Here is a 26,693-nt window from a genome sequence, read left to right as displayed (position 1 = left end):
GGCATCCTAAACAGAAAATGAGCATCAGTGGAATGAACAAGCCTCTGCAGAAGCAATTAGCAGGGGTCTAATGGGCCACCTAAGAAAAGCTGATATGTGATTGGTTTGCTGGATGGGTGGAGCAGGCACACCTTGTGAAAACTTAACACAGAAATCTCAATTGATAGAGAATTATACTTTGCTAAATGAAAAGTGAATTGGAGTAGCTTTAGACAGTGACCTCGGTTTAGAGGAAAACCTGAATTAGTCACTGACACAGACCTGGAAATAATCCTTTTGTCACGGAAGCATGATGATGAGCACTAAAATTGTTCAGCCTTTGCTCTTTGTAGGTTTTGAGCTCTAAAGGAAGAGATAGGCTTTGTGTTTTTTTATTTTCATGGCCTTTACTGTTCTTGAGGATTTTATTTCCACTTTGGATTAATTTTTCATTTTGACGAATCCTCTAAGCCAGGGATAATCAACCCTGGTCCTGGTGCCCCCTCCCCCACCTGCAAGGTTTCATTGCAGCTGAGTGAAATGAATCCTTAATTGAACCAATTAACCAAGGTTACTGGGTTGGAACCTTTGTGAGTCTTTTTACTCTGCTCAGATGGTGGAGATCTTAGTTTATATATATGAAATACTATAGTTAAATGACAACTTCCAACAGGTTTAAGATCTAGTCAAATTGGAGTTCAAATTAAGCCATATTGTAAGGTCTGTTAAGGGTTCGGTTATCTGAGTGCTGCAATCGAAAGGAAACCAACAATTTTGTGAGTCCCCAGATGGAAGATTTGGAAACTTCTGATTTTAACCTCCTGGAACCTGATCTTTCTGTTTTAGAGAGATCAGCTATCCATGCCACAAGAATTCTTTAAGGTAAGCACATAAACAATTGTTCCAACTTTGATGCTCTGTCTTAAAGTGGAATTTGTTCCTGGAAACTCCAAATTTCAAACTGCATTGAATTCCATTCAACACATGGAACCTTATGAAATTGACTTGGAGCTGGGTAGTGTGGTTGCTAACATTTTTGTTTCTAAAGTCCTGAATTATGATTTAGCCTACTTTAATGTCATTTATGAACCCTTCAGAAATCTTGGAATGAAATAAATAGGATGTCTGCTACTAATGGGTAGAAGTTGTGAAATTAACTTACAGGTGTCATTCATGGGTCACAAGAGGTGTTCAAGCCAGGTCCCTCCGTATTCTAGATAAACACTACCATTAGTGCAAATGCACACAAACTGCATGGGACAGACTGTCAGAGAGTTTGCATAAAAATCACAAGGATGTTCCCCCATTCAATATTCTAAAGCAGAGTACTAGTAAGTAACCAGACAGCAGGGTCTGTCTGACACTAACAGACATTTGGTGTAATTAGTAAACATGGTTGCAGATATTGCTTATATCTGAACTTCAAATTCAAAGATGGACAGCTAGAAGACACTACAAAGTAAATTTATAACCTTGGGTGAATCAAAATGTGTTTATTAACGTAGACAAGTACAGAGCACTATTAATACGTAATGATTTGCCTGAGATAATTACCTGTTGCATTAAAGGTAAGTAATGGATTCAGGTGCTCACTGACATTCCCCAACCCCCCAAGTAGTCAAGCTGAACCGTGAGGTACGAGACTACGAGAGCACAGATACCGATTATCGAGTAGCAAAAATAATGCACACAGCCAAGTTGGGCCTTTCGCAGCCAGTCTTGTGTGGTCAATTACAATTGACGACTGTGTTTATTATCATACTTTTTTGGGAATTAAATTTTTTGTGCGCGGTTCAATTTCCTTTGTGCGCTGATTTCATAACCTGTGTGCGTGCACGCATAGCTTAGATTTTGGTGATGGCACGGTAGCACCCAGTGATTGTAACCAGGTTTTTCTGTGACACATGTAGCAGTTGTGGTACAGAAGTGGTTCCTCAGAATTAAATCCCCTGCCCCCCTTCTGCTGGATAGGGAGGTAGTGCTGATGTTGGGGAGACTGGGGAAGTAAGACCACAAATGGCTCACATTTACACCATCCGTATGCCAGGAATACAGTTTTCTTTTCACTGTGCTGTAGACTTCTTGTTGTACTGGCAGGAGTACTCAGTAGCCTTCACTTTTTCAAAAGGCGTATTCCATCTTCCAAAATCGGGTTAGCATTCCCTGTTATACAAGCTCCCAAATATTACAGCAGGTGACCTGGATTGGAGGGTGCAATAACAATGAGGCTGCCACTAGAGGCCACTGAAGAGTCAGGCTAAAAGACTTGGTAAATGGCTCATCTCTGGAAATAACTGTGATTGCTAATTGAAAGCCAGGATGTGGGTTTGGTGATTTGTCTAAAAGGGTGAGACAGGAGTTAAAATGGTGGGCTTGGGAGAGGATGGAGATGGCAGTAGTTGCAGCCTCCCTTTTTATAGGTCTGCATTTTCAATGGAGTTATCTTCCTGTCTTGGTATCGCCAAGATGAATGGCGATTGATTTTTTTAATCTTGTTTTGTTGCAACAATAATGAAGCCAGGAGCAGCCCAAGGGTCTTCTGTTAGGCTGTGTGTGTATGAGGATTGTTTCATGTGTGAAAATCTCCAACAGGCAATCTTGCATTGAGTATCTTCTCCAATGTATTTGTTTTCCTAAAGTATTTCCCTTCACCTGCATTGGAGCAGATACTTTATATTTATTTTGCATATACGTCATCAGGGACATCGAGGTGGTTATTGGTGCTACTTCTAATTCTGCAGTCCTTAGATTTGGTGTTCTTTTCCCAAGAGGCATTATACACAACCACAAACATTTACAAATGCCATTTCCAGCAGGAAAAAGATGGTACAGTAGAGTAGGCTCAAGTAAAAGGGCAGAGACCAAGCATCTAGGGGATCGATACACCTAGTTGATTTCTTTTGTTTGAAGAGTGCAAGCAACAGTCCTAGATAGGGGCTTTTGGGTATAAGAAACTCATAATCTCCTTTCCTTGCTATTTCCTTTAAATTGGGACAACTTCTGGGCCTTCAAAAACACCCCAGACCTTTGCTCTAACCAGTACGTCCCTTATATTGAACCTGCTGGGTTTCACTGAAATGGCTATAGAACCAGTTGGGGAAAAAGTAGACTCTAAGGAACCATGAATTCCAACTCCAAAATCTACAACGATCAGAAAAGCCTGCTGACAAATTTTCTTTGTGTTGCTTGGGAACATCCATTGGCACATACTGCCTCCTTTGCAAAAGGAGAAGTGCTGTCTGCAGATTGAACTGACCCTTGTACAGTATACAGCATGAGGTATGATTGAATTAAATGTGCATCCTGATTTCTTTGCAAGTGAGGAATAGCATGAGTAAGAAGAAAATGAAAGAAAGCATTTGATTTATTTTTATCCTCTGGTAGTTTATTGCTACCGGAATAATTTAAGTGGTAGTTTTCTTTAGATTAATGCAAACATTCACAGTTTTCTGTAAAACTACCCGTTTTTTGTTCAAAATACTATATAATAACTCTTCACTAGTCTCTTATATTGTCTAGTCCTAGTTCTTTGGTGAATATTAACTTGCTAGCTCTCAACTCATTTTGTGATTTGAATTTTGGAATCAAACCCCCCTACATGTCCTTCTCTTTTCCAGGCTAAAAAATATTTAACCTTTTCTGCATTTGAAATGATTTTTAGAGCAACTGGTATGACTCCAGAGCTTTCTTGATTTGTTTCCACAGGAGCAATGTCTTCCTTGAAGTGCAGTTCCCAAACACTGCGGCTGAATTAGAGTATATGGTTGAAAGTTTGAATTAAAATCGGCACAGGAAATGTTTTACTATATTTCCATGTTTTGGGCTAGTGGCTTTCGGAATTGCCAATTCAGAACTGAGCACTGAAACTATAACGAGAATGTGGTGTTTGGCTCCTTTTTATTTTATCTTGAAATTTTACAAATGCACAGAACCTTCGTACGATTGCTTCTAGGATCATACTTACAAATTATCTGTTTCTGCCGCCCAGATTGTTGCACTGATAATAGAAGGGATTTGCAACATGAGAGTTTAAGGAACGTTTTCTAAGCCAGAGAAGGTAAGTACGGTATTGTACAGTACAGGTAAAACTTCTTCTTCTCTTCATTCAGAGAGGGCAATGCCTGGCCTTCTGCTCTTTGTCTGTTCTGGTTAGCATAATGAATTCGATTCAGTTTATTTTTATACAGCACCTTTCACAACACGGTTACCCCAAGGCACTTAACAAAGCTGTGTGACAATACATGAGGTATTGAATGTGATTTACTGAGGTTTTTTTTTTAAATTTTGGCAAGGTTTATCAAGCAAAGGGCGTCATGAAAAGGAGTGCCGTTAAATACATGTACACACAGTACCTGATGTTTAAGGGGAAGTTATTCAGTAACATTCAGCTGTTGCATGTTGGTCTGCCTGAGGATTAACTGTAGTCTTTTGGCAACTCATATTCTGCATTAAAATATAGTACTAGAATTTAGCCATTTAAGATGATCCATGTGCCTATACATGTATTGAAACGGTGATCATTGCTTCAGGCAGGGAACTGCATTTGCTTCCCACTATTTGGTGTGAAATAACGTATGACTTGCAAATATGCCCCATGTTGGCATATGGAATAACAATGATTTTGGGAGCTGCCTTTCGGTTGGGGTTGCAAGTAAGGATTTGCAAACCAGTTCCGAATGTGGCCGTCCTGATGCGGCAGCTGCTGGAATCATCGCTATTGTTAACACGGACGGGTAAAATGTTAATGCTCGCCCTCCAAGCAGAAGAAAGGTAGACCGCAACAAATGCATGAGAATACTCAACGGCTTGAATGCGCGCTCACTGGGAACGATTGTTTTGAGAGGTTGGTTATTTATCACCTCAGAAAAAGGGACTCATTTCATAACCGAGTAAAGATCAATCCCATGCTCAAAATTAGAAGGAAAGAGGGGGGGAAAAACATTTCAGCTGTGGAGTCATCACCTGAAGAAGGTTCAATAGCCGTCTTGTTTATATTTCTACTTTCCACCACCGAACAAACCCCTACATGTTTCTTCGCAGCCCAAATTCTTGTTTTCTCTTAATGAAAGACAAAAGAGGACTTGGCATTAATCTGAAGAAAAGTGCTGCTAAAAACAAAACTAATAACAATAATTTACTAGTGAATAAAACCAATCAAGGTGGGGCTAATGCCCGATTTGTAATTCCATTCTCCACATAGGAATATAAGAAAGTTTGTAAAATAAGGTCATTTGGATTCAGCGTTAAAAAAATGATCCATCCAGTTTGTAAAAGACAGGCTGCGACAGTGGCTGTTAGCTTGTTGGACTCCCGCAGCCCTTTGTGTGAGGAAAAGTGTCTCCTTTTCTCTTGTTCTCTGGCTTAAATTTGACTCATTCTGAAGAAGACCACTGGGCTGGAGGTCCATCCCCTTGTGATCTCCTCTGGTCAAGACGAAAAAGATTCTTTTGTTTTAGCTTTCCGGAACAAGAACGCTTCCTTAAGCCCAACAATGTATTTGTCAAATACATCCTCTGGTCCAATTCCAGAGCAGCAATATCTTTTAGTAATGGGGCAATCAAAATCCAAATAACTTGGAGGAGAAAGGTGGGCACCAGAGACTAATCCAGATAGCAAGAGCTGCAGGCAGGCTCTTTGACACATGAAACAATCCTGTCATCTGTTATAGTTCAGGTGGGTATCTGCATCAGCAGGCATAGGCTGCAAAGGAACAAGTAATAGGTTTATTCCATGCTGAACAAAAAAAGAAAGAAAACAACGTTTTGGCCGTGGAGCCTTCTTCCTCACACCTGAAGAAGTCCCCACGGACGAAACATTGTTTTCTTTATTCCAAGCTTTTTTTTCAGCTTGGAATAAACCTTTTACTTGTTCCCTGTCATCTGTTAGGTGAGTACTTGAAACTGGACTGTCTGCTCCATTTAAAACTCTAACTTTTAAAAAGCCACCAACATCTAAAGTGCTCTCATCTGTTCTCTCAATGTTTTTCTTAATGTGTTTTACCAATCTATAATAGTGATTATTAGGGGTGTTTCGGTTTTATTATGTTATTATGAACTGGCTCTTATTTGCCACTGCATTTCTTTATACTTGAGTGTCATCGGGGTGGGGAAACAGCTAGAAATTGATGGATTTTAGACATTTTAGTACTGAGGGTACTAATGGGACAAATTAGTACCCAGTAGTTGAACACCCTGTTGGAAGCAGGTAACAGAGAGGGAATGGGATGAGCAAAAATCCAGCACAGCCACACGGTGATCTCCAAGCAGAGACCCTGTTCTAAGATCCTCCTCGCTGCCACCCGCTGGCCAGAGGCTGTGCCTTCACATTTGAAACACAAGGTCACGAAAGAACAAACCTGGAGCCCTCATACTGTACACACTGCACATCCTCTGTACTGTAAAACGGATAATGGTCGCGAAAACATTCTTAAGCAAACCTATCAATGAGCACCTTCCACTGCAAGAATGAGTGCTGAATGGGCCTGCGTGTTGAATTGGTTTCCTTTACCCTGCTTAAAAGGATTTGGGCCATGAGCCAGATGTCCCTTTACCCCACCCCAGCCTCGCGGTCTATGACTATCGAGAGGAAAATCTCTGTGCTTCAGCTTAAGGCCTAAAACCTTTTATTTTTCTGGACGTTGCTGAGCCAATAATTTGTTTTACATTATTTCATAATCCATTTAAAAATAAATATTCTTGAAACAAGTCTACAAGTCATCTCCCCCCTAATCGTGATTTGTCCTTCAGTGCAGAAACATTCAGTATCTTGCACATCCATAGGCTATTGTTCAGTCACAGTGGTCCAAAGCTAACCATGAACTCGCAGAATTGGAGCTGTTTTTAATTTTATTTGGCAATAGCTTCTGTATTTTTGTTTTTGCACTTTTTTTTGTGAAGGAAACAATTTTGTTCCATTTGAGACTTGAAAAATTGGATTCAATACCCTTTGCTTCCCTGATTTTTGCTTGGTTTCTTGACCAGACCACTTAAAGAGCTCAGTCTTGCTTAATAGTAAAGCATTATTGTTATTATTGCTGTTGTCTGTTTCTTGCCTAAAATAAGTTAATGTCCAAAAAAAGTTCATTTTAAAAAGGATGGTAAGGTGGTGATACAAATGGGTTTAACAATTAACGCTCAATGACGCGTGTATGATAATATCACAGTTTTGTTCATTCATTATTCTAAATCGGTCTTCTCGCTTTGGTTAATAAGGAGACATGTTTTCATATATTGAAAGCCTCCATTAAATGTGAATGGTCTATTTCCCTAGGATTCTGACCTTATGTAGTCTTTAGGAGGGCAGAACAATTCATTCGTATTGGATTAATATTGAAATACTTTACAATATACTACGATTAACATGCAGTATCGATTTAGAACTGTTTCTATCACTCAAACTTTACTGCACTTGCACTTTTTCCTCGCTGTATTAAGATATTGGCTTCTGGTTCTATAATGGTCTACTTAATTTGTTTTTTTTTATTATTATAAGCAATACTGAAATCACAAATGGCAAAGCTGATGGCCAAGCAAATTTTCTGCACAAGTCTTTAAAACGTGTTTTGGTTTGGTTTGTACCAAGATGAAATTGTTTTAGATTCAATTTCTGACCAAAGACTAACAAGAATGATGTAATGAAAAATTGAGGAATATTTTGAAATGTAACAAACCATAAGGCAGCTATTCATTCATTTCAATTATTTAAACTACTGCAAGTGTGGATATCAAGCCAGGAAATGTAGATCTTCACCACTTTCGATGTCCGTGACCTTATGAATGCATGATTTTTTGGTAATGTTCTCTCACAACAAGTAAAGTATTACAACAAATAAGGAAACATCACTTGCCTTGATATACATAAAAGTATATTCCCTCTTAAAATATGTGCACAACACATAAAGATAAAAACTACTATTATATTAAAGAGATTTTGCCAAAAAGCAATGCGGAAACAAATAATTTAAGTAAATATTTGAGCAAAAAACTAAGGGAAAAACAAGGAGCTAAGTATCTTCAATCTGGTTCACGGAGTTACAATCCAGCAGGTTTCATAAGTAATGATAATACTGTCAATTTTTAAAGCCTTGGAAGAGTTTAACTGTGATCCCTTACATTTAGTAATTTATTATGTGGGATGAAGTCAATCGCATAGGACTTTAAGCAAACTGTTTAACCAGTGTCCTACCAAAAACTGTGAGACTAAGCAAGCAAAATAGAATCCGTTCAAAAGCCGCCAAAAGTCACAGACTGCTGGAAGGTCACACACAGCTGGAATGAAGTGCGAACAAATTTGTATCTGTTTGAGAAGGAAACAAGACGCAGCAATCTTAGTCAAGATTCATCGATTGTAGTCTGATGAAATCAAATGTTTTAGAACATTATTCTCAAGAATGCTGCCTCAAAGAGCAAATGAATTGTGGAACAGGAATTTTCAACAGCTTTCAAAGTTTTCATAATACTGAAAAGCAGAACCGCCTAAGAGACTTCAAATGTAATAGCAGCATTAGAGGTTTAGCATTTTCTTGTTTTTTCCACATTTGTGCTACAACACTATTTTTTTTTTCCCTTAATATGTTCAACCACTGTATTAATTGTGTGAGAAAATAAAAGGAAGATATTTATTAGATGATGTCTGAGAATGATCGTATCATCAGCTACTAAGCTGATCCCACAGTTGCATGGGCTTTGGTATGTGTGTCCCGGTGCTTATGATGACAAGTTTAAATCCTTTAGTGCTGTAAGTTTGTTCTACTTTAATTAAACGTAAAATAAATGTTCCCAGGCTTTCGAGCTCGGATGCGCCTACTGGAAGCTTAAATGCTCAACTTCATTGCCTTGATGACAGCTCTTTCTATACATAAATCAACAAGTATACAGTATTTACTCTGAGGACGATTTGCTTATTCTCAGTGCTTAGAATCCCCAGGATTTTGATTTGGTCTGTTGACCAAGAAAGAACTCAAATGCCATTTTAATAATTGCATTAAGGATCACTTTGCTCCTAATTCCTACGAAAATGATCACTCTGTTGATGGGGAACGTGTTTATTTGTTTGATAGGTCACACCTACTGTAGGTGAAAACACTCAGCTAAAATCAACACCTTAATTATTCACAGGACATTGGAATCTTAAAAAATGAAACGGTATTGTTCCCAAAATAGCAAGATGCTTGGCCAAATAATCTCTTGAGCTAGATCTTTAGGATTATATACACATAACGATCCTTAATCTTAAAGGCCAAGTTCATTACATGTACACATTTCACACAGAGTACTGAAAAACGTACTGACTTGCACCGAATCTCACAAGTGTCAGTTAAATACAAAAACCATAAATATATTAATCTGATTGTTATGCACAATTATTGTTGTGCAGTACTGATATCTATAGTAGTTCAACATTGTTTTGGTATTTTACAGTAAATGCTACGCTCTTTTTGCACCTCTGTATTTTGAAGTATGCAGTGACATTGGACGGTTTCCTGTATTTTTTTCATAGTTATGCTGTTAAACTCGAGCAACTTAGAAAGATAATGGCAGCAATCGAATAAAACACTATCACAGCTACAATTACCAGAACTGCTCCTTTCAAAACTGCCGTGCCAATGAATATGATATCCACGATTGCGACCGATTTTTGTATTCCTCCAGTAATTTCCTGGTTGTAGTGCATCTTGTTCTTAGTAAAAGATATCAACATGTCAAAAGCTACTATAACGAAGGTCTTAGAGGCAACACTGTCGGCACCTGGGTATTGTGTTAAGGTTGTAATCATTTTAATTTCCCAAAATCAATGGGAGATTAAATCGGGCAGGAAATACTAATCTCCCTACAAGCCACAAGCAAGGTAGCAAAATGAGACGCTCTTTCCAAAATTGTCCATTTGGCTGTCGGTAGGAAACCATAGAATTATACCCGCATATTTTGATTTGTCTAACCAAATGCTCTATATTGAAACAACATCAGATACAGGAACTTTTAAAAAAGTCAGATGGTTACCCAATGGAAAGAAGCATGAATTTAAAGTCATAAGTGGCAGTTTTCACTTCAGTTTTTTTATGCCTGTCGCTTTTTCAAAATGAATGAGTTTAAGGTCAGACTTTTATGGATTTACGCGTTCACTAATGCATCTGTCTGAAGAGTTGAAACCAGGCCTGTTTCTGCTCACAGCTCTTGGGTTTCGCATTGTCAGTGGGTGTTGTTCCAGAAGTTTCTTCGTTCTTAGCAGTAGTTGCGCCCTGACAACTGTCGAAAGGAATATGATGTACATAAAGAAACGGACGCACCGACCAAGGTGTTAAAGCAGTTTCCTCAACCTTGCGTAGTAAAATCGCCTTAAGTCTTAAAGTCTGCAAAGTGTTTGGTTTTGGAAAAGGGATCCAAAAATCTTAATTTATGTGCACTGTCGGTTTTATCTGTTTTGTACAGACTAATAGATGTCGCAAAACCTTTTTTTTTTTAACCGTGCAAATATTTTGCATCTGAAACTGTTTGCTGTATGATTTCTTCCAGACTTTTGCTGTCTAATAAGTGATTTCCTTCTAATATAATATACAAGAGGTAAATAAAGTGAATATTACATGATTTCTAAAATCTCGACGTCATGCAATCTCAATTTGGTATTTTAAAGCTCCTTTCAATGGGTTTCGTTATTGGTTAATCTACGCGTTTATGGGCACTTGGAGGGTGGCGCGATTCGGGACGTAAAATGACAAGAGAGGGTTTCCACGTTAACTCCTCAGTAGTTCGCTACTAAGCCGAACTGCCCCGTTGTTATCGTCTTCGTCATGTGTTGATTGAGAGCAAAAACAGTCGGCAATTTTATGAATGGGATCCCCCCCCTCCCCCCGACTTTTCACCATTCTCGTCAAATAGACTGCTTTCAGAAGAGAAGAGCGTGTACGTTTAGCTGTTGGCAAGCTTTTGTTTTTGGAAGGTGGTGATAACCGAGATAAATGTCACTGGTATAGCATTGCATCCCGCCGCCATCCTCAATACCCACTTTTGACAGCAAGAACTCACTGAAACCTGAAAAACACGATGCCCCCAGAAAGAACCACGTTTTTTTCTGTATTCCACGCACATCTGAAACTGCACCCCCCCTCCCCTTCCCGAAAATATATCAAATTATGCTGTAAGCCGAATAAAGCAGGTTTAAATTATAAAAACAAACAATGGTATGTAGTTTCTAATGTACAAACCAAAGCTAAACATAGTCATGCCCACTTTTTAACTGTAACCAAAAACCACATCTATTTTAGCATCAAGTCTGGGGTCTAAGCACAAAGATAAAAATGTATGGTTCAGTAATTATTTTAAACGCGAAAATAAAACTTTCTCCCTAGAAAGGACTAGAATCTCTTATTGTAATTACAGCGCGGTAATTAAGCTCGGGAGTGTCAATCAAACACCGCATGTTACCGACCGATGTTTCATTACAACTTTTCCAGATGTGGTTTTAAATTATAACCTCCAAGCTGCATGTAAGTACAGTTCATAGTGATGTAATGAATAAACAATAATTCCCATTCACAAGCACTGACAGGTAGCCTTCACAGTATGCGCAACAGAGCGACACGGATATCTGTCCAGATTTGAAACCTTAATTTGGACTTCAGTGTACGTATCGTTCATGATTAACATCTTATCCCCACATTCGCCCAAAAAACTTTCGTTTTTCTATTTGTATAATCGGCAGGAAAAAAAAGTGTATATTAGGCTTTTCCCGGTCGTTTTAAACTATTTTAACCTCTTTAAAAATCATGACTGTCATAATCGGCTCCATCGTGCTAATGATAATTCAGGAGGTGATTCTTCACACGCTTTTAGTAAAAAATAAGTACATCGGGGAAAAAAAGTGTTTAACAAAAAGGTTGAAACACCTGGGTCAATGCAGCGAATGAAGTGTAGCACGTTAGCTTCATCTAAAAAGCCTTGCCGAAGTGAAACAGGTGAACAATCGAGGCATCTCGGTCTTTTTGTCTGTGTCAAAGCCAATACAGTACATGTTACAAGACCTGGGATATCACAGGCGCTTAGATAACCAAACAATAACTTGTTGAAATAATAGCATTAATTAAAATCCTATAATCCTTATGTTTTACACACTTTAAGTCTTTAAAGCATCTCGATCTGACTCTGCCTGCGAAAGGAAAGAGCCTCAATAAAAAAGCAGTACATCGCATCCTCAGCACCTTTACCGCCACATAATTTAATCATTATATGGTATAACGCAGGGGAAAAAAAAAGTTCTTAAGAGGTTTAAACTTACAGGTAGCTACCACTGGTCAGGATGAGGAATATCTGTGGGTAATACACTGACAGCAGTACACTGCGTGAAGAGAAGATGATCATCATGGCATGGAACTGCGGCCGTTTTCGGATGAAGTCAAGTAATTCCTTAGTCCTGTCGCGTTTTAATCCCCTTCCACGGAACAGATCGCAGTTCCCCTGGTTAAATGCGATGTGTCTGCGGTGTTGGCTGACTGCTGGTGCTATGCAGCTCCTATGTCCCAGGGCAGTGTATGTGCTGCGGGCTCGGAGATTGACTCTGTCATGTCTCGGCGGTAGAAGCTGTTACAGAGTGTGGTTCTCGAGCTGGAATGATGATGGTTTAAGAGATTTTGGATGGCAGAAAGAGCATTTCTCTTCTCTCATGAGAGACAAGGCTGCCATTGGGCAGAGAGGCACAACAATCCGCCCACTTCTGTAACACAACGGGACAATAGAGTGACAATGATCGGCTCCGGAGACAATCCTTCATTCATCACATGAAACAAAATAAATCGGCTCGATAAATAAACATACAAGAATACAAGAAGCCCGGTTTTCCGCTGAACGCAATCCGCTGTTTATTCAGAGTTTAGTCAGAGGCTGTGACTTTGTGCTCTGGCGCTTACTTACAGAACACGTTTTATTTCCTACCAGTTTGAAAACAGTTGAAACAGTTCTGAAAAAGCAAACTTCCAGTCTTTGAACACAAAATAACTGTTTTTTTTTATTCTGCAATGACAAAAGAGGTTCTGACTTCATCCTGTATCTCCAGGTTTCAGAAAAAAGGGGGAAAGCAAGAATTATTAATAGATTAATGATGATTAAACGATATAGCCTATACTAAAGTTTATATGAAGGCATAGATATACTCGCCACCGTTGGTGGAAAGCTCCTAGATCATAAAGTTTCTTTTTGCCAATTAATTTCGTAAAATTTGTAATACTATTATCTTTGTAGCTGCAAGAGCTTATTACTGTGGACAAAAAGGCTGCAAAAAAAAAAGCTCGTCTGATCTGTAGGAAACCAATATCTAGATGCAGTGAGTAAAGTGGACAGATTAGATTCCAACCATTTCTATTCTGTTAATATCTTACCCGGTATGAGAGGAACTGTCGTCCTAATTTGTTCTGATTTAAACGTCACAAATACTATGTTGTACTGTAGCAAAAGATCATACTGTGTGCCCAAATAAGATGTAAAGGTCTTTTGTCACGGTTTTGCATCTTTTTTATTTTTAGTAAAAAAAAACAATATCGCATCAATATCTACAGTGTGGATGCCAACTAACAGTCGTGGTCCTCTCATTTTTATTTGCACAAATGTTACATATCGCTTTCCATCTCCTGGTGATGAAGCTTTTTCAGATATTTTTTAGAAAGCGCTTTACGGGCACTCAAGCGCAAACCGAAGAAAACGTGTAGTGCATATACAGTATATTACAACATCCGTGAATTGAAAACAGAATTTGCATGAACTGAAAGGCTCGACTACATGTGGCATTAAAATTATAGGCTCCTCTAGAAAACATTCTGAATTATTTCTGAGATGTTTTGTCCTGTTTCACGGATCACGATGAGCTGACTTTATCACTCGTCCAATCCTTCAGCGTTGCCTTAGTCTTTGGTGTGTTAATCGATTAGGTGACGCCTTTTCTCCTGTAATTAGTTAACACTGGCACAAAGCTCTAAGAGATCTAAAAGAATGTTATCCGTTAAGAGCTTTGGAAAAGTGAAAACTGGGATCTTTGGATTATTGGTAGGCCCCTGGCTGTCAGTACCGCAAAATACAGGAGAGCACTGGTTCTAGAAATTCTAATAAAAGTTATACTTAATAACAGTACTAGGTTTAAACTTAATTATACCGCTTCTTAACTTGCATGGTGAAATCATAGTGCTTTTCATATCAGACTTTGATCTGTGTATATTTATAATTTGATGGCTAGAATATGCTGGTAGAAGACTATGCTACATCGGATAAGAGAAGACATTTTGCACATTGAGCGTGGTAAGAAACGCAAACGCATACAATACGTACTGTAGGTGTATGAAATTGCTTGTGCTTGTCTAATAAAATTAGTGTGAAACATGTTTGCAGTGCTTGCGTTAAACGTCTTAAAAATAAAGAACTGAGTGCACACGTAGTATGATGTTTTCCGTCTAAAATTTACAACGTAAATAAGAGGCAAACTGAAATGCAGCAGTTTATTATTTGGCAATGTGTTCATTACTGTGTGAGGTTGACTGGACCTTTTGGTTGCAAATGAATGCGTATTGGCTACAAAGTGTAATCGGTCCTTAGTCACGTGTCCAGTTACCTCTTTAGCATCACTGAACTATTCTCTGGCTAAAAAACACGTTGTAACAACTCTCCATGAACACAATGTCTAACGTTTGAGGAGCAAACGTCATCGAAATTGATATAAATGCCTAGCTGGTTACCGGTGAGCTAATGCTACAGAACAGAGCGTTAAAGAGCAGGCCATAAGACTTAATAGGTCTAACCCATGAACAACAAGAACTCCATACAGCCTCGCTTGCTGTATAACGTTACAGGTGCACATTCTACATTGTACCTGCGCCAAACAACGCTTGCTGCCGGTTCAGCCCAAAAAGTTTACATATGCGGAGTCAGTAACACAATATGAGCTTGGTAAAACATCTGTGGAGAAAAACTTAAAACATGCACAGTTGCTTGTCGCTTAGAAAGCAGGTTCTTATCTCATTTCTGAACCGCTGCACTAATTTTCACTTCTGGTAATTCTGTAATACGTACTGTATGGTCTATGGCGTTTTGGAAAGTTACTGTACATGAACCACTTAGTCGTAATAGATTAAATCTCGGTATAAGGATGACATTTTGTATAAGCAGTCTAGGAAGCATCTTTTTTTTGTAAACAGAATTCCAAGCAAAGCCTAATGAAACTATAAAATACGTAACAAATAACTCTTTGCTTACCCGTTTTGGTCAACTTGATTATTATCCCACTATCTTTTCAACTCAGCGGGTTAAACTTTCACTCCTAAAACACTGAACTCACCTGTTAATATGCTACCATAAATAAACAGCTGTTTTGCAACGCGCGCATGTGTGAAGTGGTGTTTGAAATACCTACAACCGCATTTTAGCGTACAGTATGGAGTCCATACAGACGGGGGTGAGAAGGAGTAGGTTTTCTATGGGTTGTACAGTATGTGTGACTTACTACTAAAATATATTGTACTTCAGAAGAATGATCTTTGAACATAAGAACTTTTACAACCGAAAAGAGGCTATTGGGCCTATCTAGATCACTTGGTTTTTAGTAGTGTCTTTTTGAACGAACGAAACCAGGGTATCGGTTTAATAGCATGAGAAACGACATCCCCAACCCTTTGTGTAAAGCTGTACATGTTCTCTGTTTGAAATTAATTTCCCCGTGCCTTGATTGGGCTTCTGTTATTGTAATGGAGGTGCTATCACCAACAGCTTTATAGTATCTCCCTTAAGAAATTCAACACAACACATTCCGCAAACTTTATTCATTTAACGGCGAGAGACCGAAAAAAAAATTCCGTCGCCTGCATTGCTTTGTAGGTGGATGATGAGGCTGTCACAAGAGGACAGACTGATGTAATAAAACAAAACCTCTTATGAAACGAATGTGTCAGTTCAATTCCGTAAAGAAAAAGAAAGAAAACGAGAGACTGAAACTCCATACGCATTGGCCCTGCTAGAAACAAGCTCGGGTATTGCAAAACAGGTAAGCACTCCGTCTGGGTTGTGGAATGTGGAAATACAACTCGGCCAACAGCTATGTGATGAGGCTACACAGGTACTGAAAAATCTGGCAGTGAACTTGAAACATTGTATACGACTAAATGCAAGACATCAGATTACAAGTACTATCAGTACAAAACCGAGACTAAAAACGGCACAGACAGCAACAGGAGGAGGGGGGACTATTTTGTTTAAAACATTTCTACATTTTTAATCTGAGCATCAGGTATACTCTTATTGCTAAATGTACAGGAGACCGCGTATCAAGTTCATTTTAACAAGACCGCTTGACGGACAGCACAGAATTAAACAAGCTCTAAGCACTGGGTATGAATTCAGGGTTATGCCCATTCCTATTTAACCCCATTGATATCTATAAATACTAAAGCGTTACACTTGCCTATGCAGTACGCTGCGCAAAACGGCAAGAGACAGAAGGTCGTTTCGTTCACTTTTACACATGATTTCGTTTCACATGACTAAGCGCTTCAACCACATTGCCTCGGTTTATAAAAACACTCACCCCAGTTTCAGATAGATGATTCCAAAACACAAAAACACGCAAAAAATCCACTGGCGAAAGGGTCTGTGCATGATCTATCGGCTTCCAGCAAGTGCCATTCACAAAACAAATGGTTCAAAAATCCCCATGCATACTAGCTGTGTTTTTCAACCATTCCAAGCGCAGAAAACGTTGCCGTGTTGCCCAACAACGCCACGTACAATCTTTGGTTCTTTTTTAGTTCCATGATTTGTTGGATATCCGCTAAATTCTCAGGTGCAACACCAAGGTGGAATCCAGAAAGCTTCTGGAGTACAATATACAGTACAAGGAGCAGCAAAAACAAAAATACGCCCGAGGAATGACCGCTCGCATTATGTTTTAAGTTCGCTTTCAGACTGCAAGGAAATCAGTTTTTACTTGTTCAAACATCCCTGCAGGTATATCGCCCCCCACAACTCCAAACACCTACTCTTCAAAATCAACCTTTTGGACACGGAAAAATCGTCTTACAATGCCATCCTGCACATACTCCACGATCCTGCTGTTTTGACGACATTTTAAGTTCTTTTCATACTGTAGCTCCAGGTATTCTCCAGGTAACAAAAAAAAAAGACTATCCACGCCTCTCTATTGAATCACAGCGGATGGGTCGGGCTCTGTGCAGTTAAACACGTGCGATCTTTCAGAACGCCTTGAACAAAAGAATTGATAGCTTTGATCTATTTAGCTACAGATAAATGCACTCTGAAACTTATGGCTTATATAGGCATTTTTCCCTATATAGACTTTCACATTAAGCAACGAAAAATAATGTGAAAACGTATGCTTACTGTCTACTAACTGGAAAATGGGAGAGCACTCATGTAGGGATTCCTAACATTTTCCAAGAACCAGGCTGTCATGAATTCACCCATACAAATGCTCTAGACACCGTGGGCTACTTGTGAATGAATTATACAAGCCCATGTAAGTGATCCGTAATCTTCAAAGCAGACACTAAGGGATTTCGTTTTCTCGAGATGAAGTTTTTTTTTTCTGTCGCAGACGAGCTCTGAAGGAGAGCGTCAAAGTGCGCCATACCACCTTTTCCATACTGTTTTGGCAGGCTGGAAAATAAGCGGGTTATTGATACTTGAATGAGGCTCTGGATTCATAGCTGAAACGTTGCGGGTGCAAATTTCAAACCCCCATATTGGGCATTTCCGTTGTACCTTTGAGCAAGGCACTTCGCTTCAACTGCTGCAATATTCGTTAAAACGCCCAGGTGTGTAAATTGGCTCCGAATTGATCTACATTTTGTAAGCGCCCGCCGTCCACATTAATTATAAAGATGGATTTGCCGATGCAACACAAGAGGTTACGGACGAGAGAAGGGCATTTGACTCTATTAATTTGTTTGGTAGTCAGTAGCTTCCCTGGGGTTCCAATGCAGTTACTTGAGAGACATTCTCTTCAACAACACGGCTGGGCATCTTGTGGATAAAGAAATGCCACCTGTTCATCCGCTTCTACCGTACTTTCTTACACGTTTCCCGTGTTGCAAGAGCGTTATAAAGTCTGCCCGTTTCTAAGGCAAAGCAAGTTACTCGGATATCATAAATTAAAAAAAAACGCAAGAAGGCCTTTCACAGGAGCATTTAATAACTAGCTGTAAAAACAAGAATAGGGTTCAACGATAGCTGCTGTACGCCTAAAAATGTCAATATTCCTTCGCACCTAAACCATTTTGGAGCTGGGTTGGGGGTTTTGTATAATTTAGGCATAACCAAAAGAGCGAAATCCCAAAATACTGGAATTGACTATAGGTAAGGTCGAAAATAACAGCTAGAATTCATTCGTGTCTTGCACCTACCCAGTGAGTTTATGCTGTACCCCGACAATCCGTTACAAAAGTATCGGAAAATGTCCTGGTAAATCCAGGTAACTCCAGTTTCGGCTAGATCGATATGTCAACAAGAGATTATACAAAATGCCACTCTCTGTGAGATTCAGAGCACGTCCTCGTAATTTGCGGGGTTTTCTTCGTCACACTTGACGTACCTTCTATTGTTAGAAAGTATTTTATTTTACACAAACGTTTCTTTACTTTTCACTGTAGCGTTTAACCCACTGTCAGCTGTGTAAGACCTATGATCCCTATAGGGTACCTATGTATTGCGGTTTACAGGGCTTTTACTTGTGAAATCCTTTAAATACGTTTCGATTTATTTGCTTGAAGTTTAATGAAAAGGGTGCTTTATTCTGAGGGGAGTGACTTTTCTTTCTTCCCGAATCTACCTTAGGTTGAATCAGGTGAAGGTGAATGAATGACTATATACAGTACAGTAAATGAGCAGTCTTATTGGGCTGCTGTAAAGAAGACGATACCTGCGGATCCTGTCTTTGCAGTTTCTTTAGTTCACTCTTCTGCTGATTATACCGCAACATAACACCCCCGTGTGGCGACAGACTGGTGTAGCGACCTACTTTTGACTCCAGAAAAAAGTTGAAGTCTGCAATATCACGGACAAATCGAGAAAAAGTCATAGTTAATAAACAATTCGTATCCGCCCACAGGTAACCGTCCGTCTGCTCAGCTCGGTTACTGCATTGTATTCACCATTAAAATGTACGCGTACATTTTTTTTTTCCAATTTTCTCAGCCTTTTAGTTCAGTGTCTGCTGAGGAAGTCCCAACTATGCTATTTTCCGCCTTTTCAATTGTTTTAATAAGCGACAGTTAAATTTTAAAAGGCCTCAACTGCGAAACCCTCAGTTTTAAGTTTTCCATACGACACGATCTGCTTTTATAATTTTCCATTTCCTTAATGGGCAATGAAGAGCACAAGGTGGCATCTAACTTCATGCAAATTGGTATCGATACCAATAAGATCCCTGAATACATACGTATAAATAGTTCTGGTAATATGTCCACTAAGTCATCAAAACTCATTGGAATACACCTCTCTCTTATAAACAATGACTGGCTTTATGCGAGAGTGAGGAGTTTCTGCTCTGCTATTGTATCCTGTGCTGTGGTGAAGTCCAAATTCCTGGCATTCTTCTGGTTACCTAAACAAGTCCTGCAACATTCAGAATTGATGCTCGAATTCCACACTCCTCCTCCTTGACATACATCTGCAACCCTGATCCCAGGGAGTCACAGTCCTGTGATTATATGCTGTAGGTAGCCCCATCAGTGGTGAGCAAGCACTGCAAGTGAGAGCTCTTGTAAGAACATTAACTCCTTCTAATTAATTCAATTCGGTCACTCAGAGGACTGAGTGAGAACTCACTGGAGGTGCAGCCCTCTGTCCTGGCACATTACAGAAATGTAATGGAGCTGTTTGTAAGGACTGATGCTTCAATGTTAGTTTCTTGAAAATCTTCCCCCCCCCCCCACAAACATCACATTGGTTTCAGTCCTGCTCAGCCTGTATAATGTACCCTAGTATTCGTGACTACCTCCAATATGCACCTGTTCTTGTAGTCAGCAGGTATTACGCCATTTAAACATGGTGCGTTTGAGTCTGAAGAGGTATCTGTGATGTGAAATGACCGCCTATGTTCGAGTGCATGAAGCAGTATTCTGAAACATTTTGCTGACGAGTATGTACTGTATTTACTCTGCAATAGTCATTTTCACAGTGCAGCACTGAACCTATGCATTATCCCTGCATGTGAAAATCAGTTAGTGGCCTTGAGAAAGCATGACATAATGAATATGGAATCAAAATCCCAAACTTCCCTTTTCAATGTAATAGTATACAATTGAACGAGACTACAGCTGTGCATTTAATGCAGGCTTGTACAAGGATGTATTTAGCAAAATATGTGAACAAGCACAGTAATTCAGCCCAGAGAGTCTTATTTAATCTAGTTTCTTCATGCATGTGTGGTGTTACGGTACTGTACATGATTAACAAAAAATGTGATAACGGGTAAATGAATTGCCATTAAAATTAAACTGTGGATTAGTTTCTGACCACTAGGTGGGAAACAATTGGATTAGTCTTCAGACTTTTATTAATACCATTATGGTTTTTCCTGTTATTGCTTACTAATGGTAAGCAACATTGGTCACCATCAGACTTAAACACAGCCCTGATGTGTTAATCTAAAAAATTAAGCTTTTTTTAAGGAAAAAGAGCATTCTTCCCTATGCACAAGAAATCCAAAACCGAAATGCTGGTGTGGTGATCCTGTATTACAGGAGATGCAGTCTTTGGGAGAAGGCATTAAACAAGGTTCTGATGACTGGTCATTAAACATCCCGTGGTAGTATTTTGAGCGTCCAAATGTTTTGAAATATTTATATTTTGTTTGTGTACAGAATGTGTAATTCCACACTTCTAGTATCCTCATGGCCCAATTTGTCCCTCTTTGCTTCTTCAAGGGTTTGGATTTAAGAATAAACTTACCCCTTAAATATTTTTAATCTTTTTACGTGTGTTCAGATTCTCCACACTGCTTTGTGTTGAATGTAGCTGCTACCCTCTGGCCAAGGCCGTTGACTATGGCAGTGTCTACAACTACTGTTCTCATCCTCTGATGAGTAGCTCCTACCAAGTAGGAAAGTTAAACTCCAATTACTTGCAGCACTAGTGATGTAATTGCTACTAGAACAGGTTGATGTTGACTCGCCTCATTTAGGAAGCAGCAGAGATGTATACTGTGGGATAAGAAAGCAGTGGAATGACATTGCAGGATGTGGGCCCTCTCTGTAGAATTAACTTCATATTCTTAATTCCTGTGCATCAATAGAAAAACAGCAATAAAGTAACTTGAAACTAAACCTGTTTCTAGCTAATAAGTGAATATCAGTTTGTTTTGTCAGATTTAGATAAACAGCTTTGTACCATGTAGTGTACAGTGCATACGGAACTCTGTGCAGGCCTTCTCTCACTGTATGCAGTCATTGCAAGTTAATCATTAGGCCCAAATGTCCTTAATGAGTTAGAATGGAATGCTGCTCCCTTGAGACTTCTAATTATCTGATTGCTTAGCATTAAAATATAGCCACAGGTCTATGCCAGGTCTTGCAAGAAACCATATCGCCCTACAACTCACAACTAGCAGCCCCACTGAAGCTCAGCAGGTGTGAGCCTGGCCAGTCCCTGGATGGGAGACCTCCTGGGAAAAACTAAGGTTGGTGCTGGAAGAGGTGTTAGTGGGGCCAGCGGGGAGCGCTCACCCTGCGTTCTGTGTAGATACTAATGCCCCAGTATAGTGAAGGGGGCACTATACTGTAAAAAGGCGCTGTCATTCAGATGAGAAAAAAAAAACGATATCCTGACTCTGTGGTCATTAAAAATCCCAGGGCGTTTCTCGAAAAAGAGTAGGGCTGTTACCCTGGAGTCCTGGTCAAATTTCCCATTAGCCTTTACCAGTCATCGCCTCCTAATAATCCCCATCCATGAACTGGCTTCATCACTCTGCTCTCCTCCCCACTGATAGCTGGTGTGTGGTGAGCGTTCTGGCGCCCTATGGCTGCCGTCACATCATCCAGGTGGAGCTGCACATTGGTGGTGGTGGAGGGGAGTCCCCGTTACCTTTTAAAGCGCTTTAAATGGAGTGTCTAGAAAAGTGCTATATAAGTGTAAGCAATTATTAGGTCTCATTACTGCTGATCACGTATTCAGTCAATTAGTCACTCAGGGTGCAGACTCCAGTTACTAAAAGCCGAACAAGCCAGGTTCACTTTAGTTTTGCTAAATCCAAAGAAGTAGCTGATCAGACTCATCATTGACATCAGCATTGGGTTTACATATATTGTATTCCTTGTTGCTCCAAACAACATTATGAATCCACATGACAAGCTGATCGCCCTCTGTAGGCTGTAGACCTTTTAGGAATAGGCCAAGTAACTTGAAATCGTCATTCCAGTTCTGATCGTACACTATTTTCAAATTTTCCTGAAATCAGATGGCCTAGATTTCTTCCCCAAACTGAAATGTTATTTATAATATTTAAATGTGACACTTTTTAAAGAATTATGTATGGATTATGAGGGTGTCCTCCATTTGACCTCGCAAGTGTTCATGACATTCATACCAAACAGGGGTGGCAGGGGATTTTAAAGACTAACACGTTGAGTTTTGTCGCACACATTAATCAGCCCTGGCTTTAGTGGAGTACCCAGAAATGTTGATGTATTTAGAAAGGGTGTGGCAGGTCATCTTCAAAAGCAAAAAGAAAAAACGTTCTGTGTTATTTCCCATTAAAGCTTTAGTACAGTCAGTTTTGACCACCACAAAGCCCTGTCCTCTGGACTAACCAGAGAGCTTCCGAGAATAACTGATTTTGGTGGCTTTGCATTTTGACTGTAACCCAGATTCTTCAGTACCTTGAGAATATATAGGGTATGACCCACAAATCACAGACTTCAGTACCCAAAGAATGGTGCAGCCAAAAAAAGAGTCCTTTGATGTTAAAGAATCGTCACAAATCGACTAAAACGCTGATCTTATTCCCCAGTCAGGAAAAAGAAAAGCCCTCAGCCCTCTTTGGACTGGAAATTTAGCAGCAAAGGAATTACTGCTCCTTAGAATGTAAACATTTTCTTTCTTCTTTTAGCTTTCTTGAAGAAGAGAGAAAGGGACTGCTGGCAGAGAACAGATATATATATGTTGCTGTTTTTTTTTAATACTATTAAGTAGTCTTGACCGTCATCTGAAAAAGAAAACCACTGGGCATCATTCTGTTTGTGTGGGAGCTCTGTCAGCTGGAACGAATGCTGTACATTGAAATGTATTAATCTCTGAAGCCAAACCAACAAGCCGGCGTCTCTTTGCCACATCTACAGACACTCCAGGCAAGAAGGATATCCATTTATTTGCAGTCTTGATCCTCAAGAACGAGCGCTAGCGCGAACGCGTCGGAGCATGGGTCATTTTGATGGTCAAGGAAGCACTTCAGAGCTCCTAGCAGACAAACGAATGGAATAGGGCTGGATTTTAAAAAAAGTTGACACTTTTCTCCCTCACTTCTGAGGCAGCTGTTTTAAACTGTTACTGTCAAGAGTTTTCCATTTTTGTCTCAAGCCTGTTCTTTGCCTTTTCTCCACTTGATCAGTGCTGGAAAAGTATGGATGTCTTTCCAACACATCAAGACCCTAGCCGTGTCTGTTTTCTGTGTCTTTGACAGCTGTTCAAAAAAAAGGAGTCCAGCCACATTAAAAGGAGGCTACCGCAAAACAGCGAAATTGTCCAATTTCCCACACTCAGTCCACACCCATGGTACAGTACATCTGTCAGCTGTCTATACAGGCCCAGTGTGACTCTAAAGGCCTGTCTCACAAATATAGATGAGTTAATCTGCTTTGTTTTCTGGATGTTGCATTTGAATTATTTCAACAGCAAGGCTGGGTGGTACTGTGATCGGCACTGCTGCCTCACAGATCCTGGGTTCGACTGCAGCTTTCTGGGAGCTGGCCATGTTCTCCCTGTGTGCGTGTGTGGGGTTTTTTTTTTTCCCACCAGGCGCACCAGTTTCATCCCACCTGATTAAAATGCAAAGGCAGTATTTGATGTCTCCAGATCGTGTGCGAGATGCACACATGAATTCAGTAGTTGGGTCAAATTCGAATAAGGGTAAAACAAGCTGTCAGATGTAGAAAAAGGGACGGCGCACTTAAAACTTTGGCGTTAACTCGCCTGGCTGAAGAAATGACTGTGCTGGCCAAAGATCAACACTGTCACATCTCTCCCCCCTCCTTGCTTTTGAGAGATGAGCCAGTGAGAAAATGCTACAATGGTGATGTTGGGGTGGAGGAAGAGCTCTAAAAGAGCTGTACACTGTACGCTCAGAGTTGTGGGCAGCCAAGGAAGAATTTATACACAGGGGAGCTTAAGTATGCCATTAGAATTTGACCTCCTCCCAAATTATATCTGTTAAATAACACCATTAGTATCACGGGTGAACATTTCAGTATGTTGTGGTTGTGTAGAATTCTCCAGCATTCCGAACTTGAGCCATTCGTAAGAGCTTGCCTGACTGGCTTGATTAGGAAAAGTCAAAATGCTCAGCCATGACTTTCAAATGCAAAGCAGGTTCTGAGGTTCCTTTTGACTGCCAAAGCAAGTGGCCGTGTTTAACATTTGGATTAAGATTTAATAAAACGCTAAAATAAGATGTTTTGTCAGACTTCAAGCCCCAATTTATTCCACTGCTATTTTAAATCTCCCACCCTATGTACCAAGGACACCAGCAAACCTGTCAGGGCATTGATATCTATGTATACAATGGACATATAAGAAGTCTATGGTGATTTATTCTGAACTGCAAGATTTTTTTAGGATTCAATAAACCTCTGTAGCCTTTTTATCTTATGTATTTCTTTCCTTGCAGTTATTTAAAAGTTTAATTTTGCTTAATTCCCGTTACATACAATGTATATTTCATCATTCCTTATATGGGAGTGAACTTTTGCTGAAGAATTTCCCACACAGTTAACCTTGTATGTAAATAAAGGGAAGGGCAAAATCAATATAATGACCCCTTAATAATGCTTGGTTTATACTGTGTGATTTTGGCTCCATTTAGTAATATAAAATAAATCCTATCAATTATTAATTCAACCAGACTCAACAAAAACTTTGCCAAAACAGAGATTCAAAATGTAAACACAAACTACATGTATGATTTTCAGCGGAGGTTCCATTTCCAACCACAGAGAAAATAGATTCAGATTCATTTAATACATACTATCTGCTTCAATCCTCTAGGCAGAGTTACAGTTCCTATTCTCATTTAGCCTTTCAAATCCAATGTGAACATTGCACTTAATAAAAATGCTACTTATTTTGATTTTATGTTCAGGCATTGTGTTCTAACAACAAAAAGGTACTTTTCTAATATTTTTAAGTTAAATCTTCATACCCATTGTTCCATCCAAAATGTTAATTTCTGTATGAATTTTCATGTGCACAATATTTCTTAATGAAGAAATACTTTCATTAAGAATCTACCTGATTTGTAAATTCCTCCATTCATATTGCCTTCCAATTTCTCCACGGTTTTCAGCAAACTTCCAATCATTGTCTCTTCCACATGGTAATGTACTGTAGCTGCTCTTCAAAATTCTTCAAAATTCCTTCTCCTTTTCACTGTTATATTTGAGACCATTTAAGCCTAAAATATTGACTGAAAAAAATAGCTTTTAGCCCCTGGTGGATTTTTTTCTTCTCTTCTCCGTCTCACAACATTTCTGAATTGCTTACTTTTCTGTTTCTGCCTGAAAGACTGCTGGGGTATACCTGTCACACAAGAGGAAAAGTGGCTGTTGAAGAAATGTGACTGTTTTCATATGTGCATTGCCTAATCAGTGCATTTCAGATTTCTTTTCTCGCAAAAACTAGTTTTAGATTCATTGAGGATGAATAACTTCTCAACTTCATATACAGGATGTACTGTAAAACAGTTGGGACTGGGTGTAAGTAACAGGAGATATGTGGTCATTTACAATGAACTACAAATATCAGATTACAAGAGGGGTTGTGGTTAACTAATGACTTGCAAAACCAGGAACATGTTTAACAGCTATTGACGGTCTCCTTCCTGGAAGAAAGCAAAACGGTCTGTGACCTTTGAAGAGGACCACTCTTGTTTCTTCAAGAGCTTCCTTCACTTGTCTTGGAGATCTACACACGTGCTGCTCTCATCTGATTCGTACCAGCTGTCCATTACATAACGCTGAATTGACTTGATACTGCGATTAATTTCTATCCATCCACCCATGGGTGCAATCCAGGCACTCCGGACAGAACATCAGTCCGTCTCGGGTCACACAACACTCAAACGTGCACTCGCCAGGGTGAATTTTCTGATAAGCGAATTAACATAGCAGTGTGTTTTTATGACTGTGCAAGGAAACCAGAGCAGCCGACGGAAACCCACTCAAACGCAAGGAGAACATATTGTAGTGCTCTCGGGTTCACGTGGGTATGCGCCCTCGACACTGCCGCCTCGGGTCGGCTCCCCACCACTGGGGACTCGAACCCCGGCCTACGGCGTCACTCAACAGGGACCCAGCCAGCTGAGCTAAAGGGAAATATCCCGTCAGCCCTCTGGCTGCAGTCCCTGCTATTCACAGGAAAGGGTGTTGACGTCGCCGTGCTGGTAAGCCGGCTCAAACAACCTGTAATGGCAGCCGTATGCATTACACTCTCCACCACTTAATTCACTGTCCTCAGTGAAGGGCT

At 39.7% G+C, this 26,693-nt stretch overlaps 1 protein-coding gene and 1 long non-coding RNA gene across 4 annotated transcripts in view; one reads left to right on the top strand and one right to left on the bottom strand.

Annotated features, from left to right (window-relative positions):
• wnt7bb (wingless-type MMTV integration site family, member 7Bb) overlaps nucleotides 1-17,118 on the bottom strand; it is a 70,136-nt gene extending 53,018 nt beyond the window's left edge. Inside the window, exon 1 of one of the 3 annotated variants that reach the window (XM_006633811.3) lies at nucleotides 16,531-17,118. In XM_006633811.3, coding sequence (XP_006633874.1) covers nucleotides 16,531-16,601 — 71 coding nt within the window. In that variant the 5' untranslated portion in view covers nucleotides 16,602-17,118. Of the gene's footprint in view, nucleotides 1-12,249; nucleotides 12,603-16,530 lie in introns of those variants that run through there. The other 2 variants (XM_069192041.1, XM_006633810.3) reach the window with 2 other exon arrangements.
• Nucleotides 605-24,629, top strand: LOC107078086 (uncharacterized). The gene is made up of 2 exons (XR_001479084.2): nucleotides 605-861; nucleotides 23,068-24,629. It is a non-coding gene; the product is annotated as an uncharacterized lncRNA (long non-coding RNA).
• Nucleotides 24,630-26,693: the final 2,064 nt, after the last annotated feature.

This window comes from Lepisosteus oculatus, chromosome 7 (genome assembly GCF_040954835.1).
Source record: "Lepisosteus oculatus isolate fLepOcu1 chromosome 7, fLepOcu1.hap2, whole genome shotgun sequence".
Taxonomy (NCBI): Eukaryota; Metazoa; Chordata; class Actinopteri; order Semionotiformes; family Lepisosteidae; genus Lepisosteus; species Lepisosteus oculatus.
The sequence above is the reverse complement of the archived record's forward strand: the minus strand, read 5'-3'. Positions and strand labels throughout refer to the sequence as shown.